At 32.4% G+C, this 12,750-nt stretch overlaps 1 protein-coding gene across 1 annotated transcript; it reads right to left on the bottom strand.

Moving 5' to 3' along the window:
• Window positions 1-31: 31 nt before the first annotated feature.
• On the bottom strand, window positions 32-854 carry LOC126688362 (uncharacterized). Its single transcript, XM_050383027.2, has 2 exons — window positions 738-854; window positions 32-645 (listed from the first exon to the last, which is right to left on the bottom strand). The coding sequence occupies exons 1-2, from the start codon at window positions 789-791 to the stop codon at window positions 352-354; spliced, it is 348 nt and encodes a 115-aa protein (XP_050238984.1). The 5' UTR covers window positions 792-854; the 3' UTR covers window positions 32-351.
• Window positions 855-12,750: the final 11,896 nt, after the last annotated feature.

Here is a 12,750-nt window from a genome sequence, read left to right as displayed (position 1 = left end):
AAAAATTTAAAAACATTCTCCATGTCTAGCATATATGAATTGTATGTTTTTAAAATTTATTTAAATTTATTTAAATTAATTAAGAATTTAAACTAATGTTAATTTATTATGGTTTTTAGTTAGTTTTTAAAAGTAAAGGACTTATTTGTACTTTTTTGAATAAAAAAGAATTAATTTCATCTCTAGACTTAGTTAATTGAATGATTTCATCATTTAAGTAAAAAAATTAATACAAATTAAAAAATTGGGGTACAATTGAAAACGGAAAATTCAAAAGTGGGTAAAATTGACAATTTTTCAACGTGAGGGTGGAATTGAAAAAAAGTCTAAAGGTGAGGGGTTTTTGAGTGATTAAGCCTTTCCAAAATACACATCATTAGGAGTAAACAAGCCAATATATGAAGATTCTACAAAATCAAGAACAAAATTTTCGAACTGCACCGCTTTACCCGGTAATCCTGGACCTGCAGAACCAGGACCTGGAGGACTTGGATAGCCGGGAGGAAGTGGTGCAGGTCTTTTAAAAAGTTCATTTAAGATCTTGTAATATAATCGAACTGATTTATTAGCGATAACTTCTTTTAAATTTTTGCGGAAATGCTCTCGGTTCGCACTCACGTCCCTAATTGCTCTTGCATGGCCACTCTGCATATCAAATGACAACATATTAATCAAGATTGAAAGTGTCAGGTTTGGATAAATTAAGGGCATAATTTGAAATGAAAGTAAAAATTTACCGTTAAGAGCAAAATGTGAAAGAAAAGAATCCAATAAGCAACTCGAGGAAGCATATTTTATGTATGATCCCTGTCTTGACTTTTAGTGTACTGTTTTAGTAGAGTTATAGTGTTGTTTATATAAGCAAGGAATTTTGTTTGTAAGAATTATTGAGGTTTAATTCTAATGCCTTTTATTTATTTCAAGTTGTCACATGACTTTAAAATTATGGAAGGAATAAAATTACATGTAACGTCGGACAACTTGAAGCTTTTTAATTGGGAAAGTCGGCAGGGAACAGAAAACGAGATACATGTACTTTAAGTACTGGGTGAAAAAAATTGTCGGCAGCAGTGAGAATTAGAGGTGACCGCGGTTATAACTTGGCGGTTCCAGTTCGGAATTGCCGGATCACGGTACAAGAAAAAATAGAACCGGTCTGGAACCGTGTAAGTGGCGGTTCAATATCGGTTCGGAACCGGCTGGTTCTGGACAATTTAAAAAAATTAAAAGTATAATTAAAATTTAACTACTAAAAAATATAATTTAAAAATAACACGCTGATATATTATTATATTTTTTTTTTAAAATATTATGTTAACCAAAAAAATTAACTAAAACAAATTTTAATATTTATAAAATTATTTACAAAATATTCTATTTTTGAAACTTACCGTTTTTGGTCATCTTTTCTTCATTTCCATCACTACCTATTTTACTAATTTATTTACAAAAGTAACCACTATATATAAAAGTCTTATCTTATCTTATGTTAAATTTTTACACAATCACTTTTTTTTCTCTTTTCTCTCTTTAAAAATTCTGTTTTCTTTTCTTCTTCTTTTTTGTTTGATTTTCAGTTTGTCTCTTCCAATTGCTTTTCTGATCGCGCTTCCGTTCGTCCACTAATCAAGGGATTTCCGTCGCCAATTTGGCGAGGGACATATCCGTCGCCAAATCCAGTTTGATTAATTTAGCGACTGTTGGTAAAAATACGCAAGCGTACGTATGCCAACTTGTAATACAGACTGCGAAGTCCGGATATCGTACCCACAGAGAAAGCCTCTAAAGACAACCAGTTAGGATACTCGATTTGGATAGTTGAAAAGATATTTTGAATGTTGTTATTAAACTAAATAAACTGAAATAACAATTATAGATAAAACTACCAAAACTGTAATGAAAAAAAGGTTTTAATAATGATGGGAAGAACAGGGATTATTAACTTTCATTATGCTGTTTAATCAGATTGGAATATGGATTTGGTTGTTCTACTAAGGTTCAGGCTAATCGTAAGCACCTAAAATTCTCTCTCGAGCAATTGCAGGCAAAAACAGATAACAAACTAGTAACAGGCTAATTACTCACTCTCGCACAATTATTAACCTAAATTACTAATCAATTAATGTTTATGAAGTAAACCCTAAGAACACGTACTCATCAATTCACTCTCGCGCAATTAACTCATACGTTCTTAATTATGTTGGTCTATTCCAGTTTTACTCTCTCGAGCTAAAACCAAAACACATGACAATGAATAAATTGGCCAAATAAATTCAAGCGTTAAGAACAATAATTAAAACATAGTAATAACAATAACCCACAAATCCAATTCGTTTAACCAGACATAAATCCCATTAATAATCCCTAATGAAAGGTTTAGCTACACATATTCAAAGAAAGTTCAACAATAATGTAATAAGAATTCATGGCTGAATAAGAAACAATAATAACTAATCTCTTAATAGTTATCGTACCTTAATCGACAATAATCCCAAAACAATGATGAAGAAAATCCAGAATACAAGCTAAAACGATGAACGGTAATCGAAAGCTAAACTAAACTAATGTAATAACTAATGTTTAATGTGGAGAATTAAGCGAACCCCCTTCAAGATGTTAATGGATGGTATTTATATGTTTTCCATCTCAGAGTAGGGTTTGACCCTTCTTTTGTGTATTTCCAATGTTACCCATGTCATATTAGGCCCCCAGAATGATAAAACAGGTCAAAAAGGTCAAAAACGGACATCTGGACCTGTAAGTGTTGCGTCGCGACTCTCCTCGCGAGCCCGTCGCGAGAATCTACGGCTTTGGGTCTGAAACTAGTCTCGCGTCGCGAGAATCCTCTTCGCGTCGCGAGCCATTTTCTGCTGTAGAAACGTGAACTTCAAAACCTCATAACTCCACGCACAGACCTCGGAATGAGTTGATTCTTGATTCTTCGGAAAGCTTAGGATGTCTACTTTATTTCTTGTGAAGAACACAAATTCATCAGAAGTCTTTAAGTATTCCAAAATATTCAATCAATGCAGTGGGGTCAAATTCACAAGTAGGAATTTGTGCTCTCGGCGTCTATTTTCATCGGATCTTCGCACAACTCTCCTCTAAACTTCAATTATGATCCCAATGGCTTTCAAATAGCTTGAATATCATGAAATACTCCTCCATTATGCCTGAGATGCTCAAACACAAAAATGAGTACAAAGAAGCTTAAAACAAACATCAAATGCACATGTATGACATATAAAACACATAGAATATATGAGTATTTCTACTCCTATCAAACATCCTCACTCTTACCTTTTGCTTGTCCTCAAGCAAATACCGAACAATGCCCAAATGCCAATCACACAACCATGTCAGAATATAAGAAACTAAAGCATTTTCACCCCCCTAAGTAATGAATCAATCAAATCATGCTTTAGAAAAGAACAACATAGAGAGAAAAACAACAAATAACAATTTCAAATGCTCACACATGAACCAATAACACCGTGACTACTCAAGTGTTCTCACTCCTGCATAACTTATAAATCAATTCAACCTATAGGGCAGTCTAAACAATCTCAAAACAAAGATGAAAATCATATTCTGAGCGGAAAAACAACATGTATAGCAACTAAGAAGTATGTATCTCACAAGGTACTCTCGCACACACAAGTGTTTAAGGGTAAACGTTAAATACTCTCTTGCCAACACATGTCATTCTACCATAAGTTTGCCAATAGTCCATAATTCCACTACTAATTAAATCAAATAAAAAGAATCAAAATGGACTTTTCATGGGTTGTAACGAGGATTGGATTAAGGTGTGATACGGATAAACAAATATGGGTGATGTGACTTGACAAACTAATCAAATATCAAAAGGAACTAACACTTAAATTCTTAGGCTCATAAAAACTTTCAATCTCTTTTTCTTTATTTCGTGCCTCAAGTTCTTCACTTTTTCAGATTTTTCATCTTTTAAGCTCAATTTTCTATTTTTTTGTTTGTTTTTTTTTTTGCTCTCACTCCCTTTTTCTTAACTTCACGAGGCATACTAATCATATAGCGCAAGAGATAAACAATATAATAACATGAGCCATGGATGTTAAACATCCTCACACTTGTTCCTTTAACACTTTATTAATTTGTCAAGCCAATGGGTAGAAAGAGGTAAATGAGAAAAGGAAAATGTGTAAACATAGGTGTAAAGAAAAAAATAAGGCTAAGGCTCAACTTGGGTTATCTAGGGGAAATTGGGTAGGCTATTTAAAGTGGTTTAAAGAAATGGGTAATCCTAGGTGCCATTTATCATTTTTCAATCTATTCAACCAACCATGCAACTTTACTACGGACACATGGCAAATTCTAGAGAATTAACATGCATTGACTCACACCACAATAAATGAGACATAAAAATAATATGCTCGATATGGCTCAAAATCCTCTCACAAATCGGGTTAATACTCTATGATTTGCTATACATCCTGCTTAAAAGCTCAGAGATTCAGTTGTTCAACAATGTTCTTGCCAAGTTCATATGCCCTAAAAAATGACTTTCAACATAAATTATACAATTGTGAAGTACAAATTTTCATCTCAATCCTATTAGATCATGTCGGCTAAAAGACACATTATTTGACTGTCATTCTAACATGTTGTTCAATCACAAAAGCACAAATTAACTAATTCATTAAATAGGGGGGACATAAACACTAAAATTTCAAAATTCTGACATTGGCAAGAAATACGGCATAGGCATGATATAGAGGACAAACCAGACAAGCAAGGCATGAACATGCTAAGCAAAAGACATATAAAAACATCTATAAAGAGGTTCGCCACAAATCATCCTACATACCGAACATGAACAAAAAACGAAAACCAAAAACAAAAAGTAAACTAAAAACATAAAACATAATGTTTTCCCCACCCTCACACTAGTTCATGCATTGTCCCCAATGCAATGAAATAGAAAAAAATAAAGCATAACTAAAACATAAAAGTGTAAAGGGTGAAAGGAAAGATACCCTTGGGATTGCCTCCCAAGCGCGCTTTAGTTAGAGTCCAAAGCTAGACTCTTCGCGTAAGGTTGTTAAAAATACAACCTAACATGAGGAAGCCGTCTTGGTAGCATCTTCTCCCTCTTTTCCTTTGTTGGCTCCTTCAAGTAAAACTCAGGTGATACAGAGTATGCATTGTCTCTATAATAAAAGACAGGAGGAGTGTTAAGGATATTTATATATTTGATATTATTTCCATCATACTTGGAATCAAACCCTTCTAAGAATGGATCCTTGTAATCAAAGGTTTTGTCGATTTCCTCATAGAGTACTGTAATACCAAATTCCTCCCCACTTTCCTCATTGAAGCTCATGAAAAAAGTAAGTGGGTCAGGAACTGAAGTTTCAAGATTACTACCCTCACACTGTCCTTTCTCACCCTCTGCAGATACCTTTGTGGAATGACATTCCACTAATGCCTTGTCGCTTTCCAAATCCAACTCCATGTCCATGGCTTGTTCTTTTGGAGTAGTTTCCATTGTTGTTAGTAACCCGTTTTGGTTTTCAACTTGTAAAGCACTAGCAAATTGAGTACATTGTACCTCAAGATTGTGAATAGATTCAGACTGAATCTTGGACATCTTTTGGAACTCAGCATCACTCTTTTCCATCATATCAAGGAGCATATCCATCTTGCGAGAAAGTGACTCTTCTAGAGCAATCTGATGTTGTTCAGTCTCATATGAGTACTGCAGTTCATCGCCAAAGTTGAAATTAGAGTTACATTGGTCTTGATATGTATGAAAGTTCCCCCAATTGTTGTTCCAACAAAACTTTTGATGGTTGTCCCACCCTAAATTGTACGTGTTGGAATAGGGATCATTAGCTTGACATTGACTACCCACAAAGTTGACATCTTCATTTGAAGCTGGATAAAGTATTGGACATTCGGCCTCAGTGTGATAAAAACTTCCACAAACAATGCAATTCTGATTCCAAGCCATTACACTTCTTTAAAAATAGTACACCATGGAAAAGGTACCTGAAGATAAATAGACAAATACCCACGGCGTAAAACAAGAAAAAAAAAACTAAATCAAGCCGAGATATCCCAGCTTAGTTGTTAAAGATACGCTTTCCCCGGCAACGGCGCCAAAAACTTGTTGGTAAAAATACGCAAGCGTACGTATGCCAACTTGTAATACAGACTGCGAAGTCCGGATATTGTACCCACAGAGAAAGCTTCTAAAGACAACCAGTTAGGATACTCGATTTGGATAGTTGAAAAGATATTTTGAATGTTGTTATTAAACTAAATAAACTGAAATAACAATTATAGATAAAACTACCAAAGCTGTAATGAAAAAAAGGTTTTAATAATGATGGGAAGAACAGGGATTATTAACTTTCATTATGCTGTTTAATCAGATTGGAATATGGATTTGGTTGTTCTACTAAGGTTCAGGCTAATCGTAAGCACCTAAAATTCTCTCTCGAACAATTGCAGGCAAAAACAGATAACAAACTAGTAACAGGCTAATTACTCACTCTCGCACAATTATTAACCTAAATTACTAATCAATTAATGTTTATGAAGTAAACCCTAAGAACACGTACTCGTCAATTCACTCTCGCGCAATTAACTCATACGTTCTTAATTATGTTGGTCTATTCCAGTTTTACTCTCTCGAGCTAAAACCAAAACACATGACAATAAATAAATTGGCCAAATAAATTCAAGCGTTAAGAACAATAATTAAAACATAGTAATAACAATAACCCACAAATCCAATTCGTTTAACCAGACATAAATCCCATTAATAATCCCTAATGAAAGGTTTAGCTACACATATTCAAAGAAAGTTCAACAATAATGTAATAAGAATTCATGGCTGAATAAGAAACAATAATAATTAATCTCTTAATAGTTATCGTACCTTAATCGACAATAATCCCAAAACAATGATGAAGAAAATCCAGAATACAAGCTAAAACGATGAACGGTAATCGAAAGCTAAACTAAACTAATGTAATAACTAATGTTTAATGTGGAGAATTAAGCGAACCCCCTTCAAGATGTTAATGGATGGTATTTATATGTTTTCCATCTCAGAGTAGGGTTTGACCCTTCTTTTGTGTATTTCCAATGTTACCCATGTCATATTAGGCCCCTAGAATGATAAAACAGGTCAAAAAGGTCAAAAACGGACATCTGGACCTGTAAGTGTCGCGTTGCGACTCTCCTCGCGAGCCCGTCGCGAGAATCTACGGCTTTGGGTCTGAAACTAGTCTCGCGTCGCGAGAATCCTCTTCGCGTCGCGAGCCATTTTCTGCTGTAGAAACGTGAACTTCAAAACCTCATAACTCCACGCACAGACCTCGGAATGAGTTGATTCTTGATTCTTCGGAAAGCTTAGGATGTCTACTTTATTTCTTGTGAAGAACACAAATTCATCAGAAGTCTTTAAGTATTCCAAAATCTTCAATCAATGCAGTGGGGTCAAATTCACAAGTAGGAATTTGTGCTCTCGGCGTCTATTTTCATCGGATCTTCGCACAACTCTCCTCTAAACTTCAATTATGATCCCAATGGCTTTCAAATAGCTTGAATATCATGAAATACTCCTCCATTATGCCTGAGATGCTCAAACACAAAAATGAGTACAAAGAAGCTTAAAACAAACATCAAATGCACATGTATGACATATAAAACACATAGAATATATGAGTATTTCTACTCCTATCAGCGACAGACATAAATCTGTCTCTAATTTTGATAAATTTGTCGGAGAAACCTGTTTTTTCCGACATATTTTTTTGTTTATTTATGATAAATAGCTGTTTATTTCCGAAACCTGTAAATACACATATTTTTACAAATGAATTACATGAACTATTTAAATTTAAAAACGACGTATCGAAAAATATACGAAATATCGAAAAAATGCTGTAATTTATTCAAAAAAGTAATAATACGGTATATATACAATACAAAAAAGGCTAGATAACAAACTACAAGTCCTCATCAGAACGGGGTGGGGGTGGGGCTAGGGCCGGCGGTGGCTGGTCACTAGCAAAACGCTGTCTGCGCAGCTCCGTTACGACATCGGTTACCAGCTGGGATCGGGTAATGTTTAACATAATCTCTGCTCGCACCTCCGTTTGCAGCTTTGTCTGGATCTCCTCCCGCAACTCTGTCCGAATCTGGTCTAGAATTGTTGCATACGACGATGAAGCGCCGCCAGTACGCCTAGTGGAATCGGCCTGCGAAGCTATATACTCTGAGCCGACCGTGCCAATCCCGTATATGCGCTGCTTCTTCACCCCTTGAAGGGAGAGAAATAGCTGGTTCACATCCATGGGCGTAGACCCTGTACTCCCCTCTGCAGTCTGCGTGGCGGCTTACATCTGCTACTTAAATACCTCCTGCAAAAACAAAATAAACCAGACTTGGTTTAATATAACACTGAAAACAAAATCTAAATACATATTAATAAAAAGATTTAATGAAATTTCAGCAGCATTTCCTCTATATATGGAACATTATCTGTTTTTCAGGGACTTCTTGCAAATACAATAAAACTACATAATATACTTCTCGGGGGGCAATCGAGACTCCAACAACATTTTAAGTAACAAACTACTAGAAAACAGTCGATTAACGACGTATTTTAGTGATAGATTGTGGAATCCGTTGCTAAATTCTAAAAAAAATACTGCCATTTTTTTCACTTTTAGCGACGAATTTTGTAATCTGTTACTAAAGTAAAACATTTAGCGAGGGATTACAAAATCCGTCGCTATATGCTTATTTTTAGCGACAGATTCCGTAATCCGTCGCTAAAAGTATCATTTTTATTAAAATAATTATTTATTAAAAATTATTTATTAATAAAAATAATATTAATTAAATAATTATTTATTAAAAAATAATTATTTATTAATATTTATTAAAAAATAATTATTTATTAACAAAATAATTACTTAGAAAAAATTTATTATATTAGAATGCGGGAGTAAAGTGTAAAAGTAATAATTTATTGTTTTTATTTAAAATAATTATTAAAAAATAATTAATTTATTATTTATTTAAATAATTAGTATGAAAAAAAGTTGTTTGAAACCAAAATTTAGCTATTAAACAGAATTATATAAAAATAAAAAATATAAAATACAATAGACAGTGTTAAAAGAAGATAATTATGAAATATTAAAATTAAAAATTAAAAAGACAAATAAATAAATTATCTCTAAATATTTTGCTCTTATTTCTTTATCTTGATTTTGTAGGATGAGAAGGGATGATTTTTCTGTTTAAATAAGAAAACCACCTTCTCTCCGCTCTTATTAATATTTGCTAGTTTTGCTATAATATAAAGTTTAACTATGTTTGTGCGCGTTTTTCCTAATTTCACTTCTGTTTGCATGTGTCGAGTCTTGTATTATTTAAGATGTTTTGGTGTTTGTTCGGCTTCAAATTCTAGTTATTGACGATGATTTAATAATTTTTTGGGTGACAAATTGAAGTATGATCCAATTGAAGCAAGCTATGGAAGTTTTCCGAACGCAAATGGCATGCGAATTCTTCTCGATTATTATTGCTGGAATTTTTTATTCGGCTTCTTTTTAATAATTGAGAAAAAGAAATCGTTTGTCGGAAAAATTAAACCCACACTCTGGCAGAATTCTACTTAGCGCTTATACTATTTAAGTAATAGCTCATTGGTCATTCCGGTTATTTCTATGTTGTTTTATTTATTTTTAATAGACAAATTGACAAGGTTTGTTTTAATTTTCCGATCTTTTGTAGTATTTAATATTTAATTTTTTTTCGATTTTATTTAATATACTATATTTCTATCTTTAATAAAAAAAAGGAAATTATTAATTTATAGGAGTACAATGCAACTATTAATTTATAGGGTGTAAAAAGTATCACCTTAAATAATACTAGTAGTATTATTTATTTTAAAATGTTTAATATTTTATTTTGAGATTTGAACAATAGTTGTTAACAATAACCAAACCAAAGACTTGTGTAATAATAACTCAATAATATTAGTATGCACAGGTTTTAAGATACAATACACGACAAATTATCAAAAAGAAATACAATAGCTAAGATAACTATCGGGAGACGCTAAATAGACTATATTCAAGGCGGTATTGGGGGCTTCTCATGTTAGTGATTCCGGAAACGAAAAATATTGTCGACGAATCCATCCGATAGAAGGGTTTTACAGTAATTAATTAAAACAAGATAAGCGACTATAATGGCTTTTTATAAAACTAGTGTCGCTTTATATGTTTTCCACATGACTCGTAGTGTGACTCGTTAAATTATCAAATAAAATTTAAAATAATAATTTATTCGTAATAGTTTATCTAATTAAATGCTTAAGATAACGGTTTTAATTAAATTTTTTTAGAGTAAATCACAAGAATACCACAAAATTGACATGCATTTACACACATTAACACTTATGTCACTTATTTATCATTCTTACCATAAAACACTAAAAGTTTTCATTAGCGCCATTCCATTAGAATAGGGACACGTGTATTAGTGGAGATGCTCTCTTCTTTCTCTACAATAATAAATTGAACAAAGGGTCAACGCGCCCCCTGAATTTGTGACATAGGGCCATCTAACCCAATTTATACTTTTTTGAACAACTAACCCCAAACTCTTCATTTTTCGGTCAAATAACCCCATAATTGTACTTTTAAAACGCGTAAAATACAAATCGAAGACGAGGGATGTAAAAAGGTAATTAAATACTTCTTTAATTATTGCGATAAAATTATCGTAAGCTCATTTTGAAATAAAAATATAAATTATTAGATTATTTGACCCAAAAATGAAGAGTTTTGAGGTACAGATGAAACATAAACACATACGTCAGGGTATAAATGAATTTTTTCCTAGGTCAGGGTATAAACGAAAAAAAAGTTCAAGGTGGGTGGTTTTTAAGTAATTAAGCCCTTTTGTTATATATACTGCATCGTCTTCCTCATTTACTTCTAAGCAAGATTTTTGAGTTAAAATCCTCTTCAAGCAGTCAAATTTTTTCCATGCATTTTGAATCTTCATTAACTGTTTTTATTGAGTTTCATTTGTATGTGCTTTTATTAAACTCACATTACTTATTAGTTTTATATGTATTGATGAGTTTTTCTATACACCAAAAGAACAAAAAAAATTTTGTTAAAGGTTTTGTAAACACCTATGTTACAAATTTACTGACTATATAGTTTTTAGATCTTGGAAATATCAGAGGTGAGAAAATCAGGCTAAACATGGTAGTTTTTAATGTTGTATTTTCTAGGCTGTTGTTTCTAGTCCGTAGAAAAATTCTTAGGTAGACTCAGTCCACCACGTCATCTGTGAACTAAGCCTATCATATAATGACACGTCATTAAAATGATGGCAATCTTGTAATATTACTATTCAAATGTGTAAATAAGTAATAAACAAATTTACAAGATTGTCATCATTTTAATGACGTGTCGTTATATGATAGACCCAATCCACAGATGATGAGTGGACTGAGTCTATCTAAGAATTTCTCCTAGTCCGTAATAGAAACTAGTAGTGAAATTCTTAAGGTGGTGATACCTTGGGGATTGGATTAAGCAGTTGCTGAACCACTATAAATTTCTCTTTTTTATATTCAACGTCTTTATTTTATTGCAAATATTAGCTTCTGTTTACGTAAAGTTAGTTTCATAATATTTTTTTTTAATCAATGAAACTCAACACAATTAAAAAGGCTAAAACACCTTACAGATTACAACAGCTCAAAGCAGAACATTGCATCCAACTACCTGCTACAATTGAACATGTTCTATTTTCAATTATTTTTTATAAGCTCAATTCACCGCCCGCTTGAGCAGCCTTACATGACCAACATACAAGGTGTCGGATTATAAGTATTATTCATAGTAATAATATTTGGACTTAATGACATAATCAATTGATTAAATTTGTGAAATCGAAAAAAAATATTGCCTAGAACAATTTTATATTACTTCCGCATTTTCTAACAAATAAAATGAGAATTCCAGTCCAATGATAAAAAAAGAGTAATATAAGGAAAAGGAGATAAATTTATGTCCAAAATATGTCCGATTAATTCACCTTAATAAGTATTGAGTATGGTCTTAAGAGTGTGGCCGTACACAAAAATAGGTGATGCCAATTGCCATAAACTCGCACGTTTTAATTGCATAAAATAGGTGATGCTAACGAAATAATGTTTGGGCATGGCATGTGACTTAAATAATAGTAATAATAATTTAACATATATTATAAATGGTCCTCCAAATATGTCCAATTTCCACTTCAAAATGATGGACCGCATACCTTTTCGATTAGTTTTTAAATAAAAACCAAGATTCAGATATATATATTATTTTATTGGATTTTAATTTTAGAAAAATATCAAATATAGAGTATATGGAGGTTAAGTAGGTAGGATTATTAATCATTATTTTTAGTAGCATATGGTGATTAAGTTGGTAGGATTATAAATTATTATTTTTAGTAGCATATGGTGTATAATAAGTTGGTAGGAATTATTTCATGAAAATCATCACATCAATTATTTAATAAAGTATTCAAAAGACAAATAATATCCACTCAAATAAATCAAATGGACCCTTCATTTCAAAAATAAAAATAAAAATACAAAGGTTTAAGGCACATGTGAAATACAGTAAATAAGATTGTCCATAAAATGGTATAAATAGGTGACAAACT

The sequence above is a fragment of the Mercurialis annua genome, linkage group LG6, assembly GCF_937616625.2.
Source record: "Mercurialis annua linkage group LG6, ddMerAnnu1.2, whole genome shotgun sequence".
NCBI classification, from domain to species: Eukaryota; Viridiplantae; Streptophyta; class Magnoliopsida; order Malpighiales; family Euphorbiaceae; genus Mercurialis; species Mercurialis annua.
Note: the sequence above shows the minus strand (reverse complement) of the source record. Positions and strands in the feature narration are given on the sequence as shown.

Bases quoted from the DNA above. Each gene is read 5' to 3' on its own strand.
- LOC126688362 (XM_050383027.2), bottom strand. From the start codon at position 791: ATGCTTCCTCGAGTTGCTTATTGGATTCTTTTCTTTCACATTTTGCTC. The intron at 646-737 runs GTAAATTTTTAC...TTTGATATGCAG, and splicing joins TTCACATTTTGCTCTTAACG to AGTGGCCATGCAAGAGCAAT.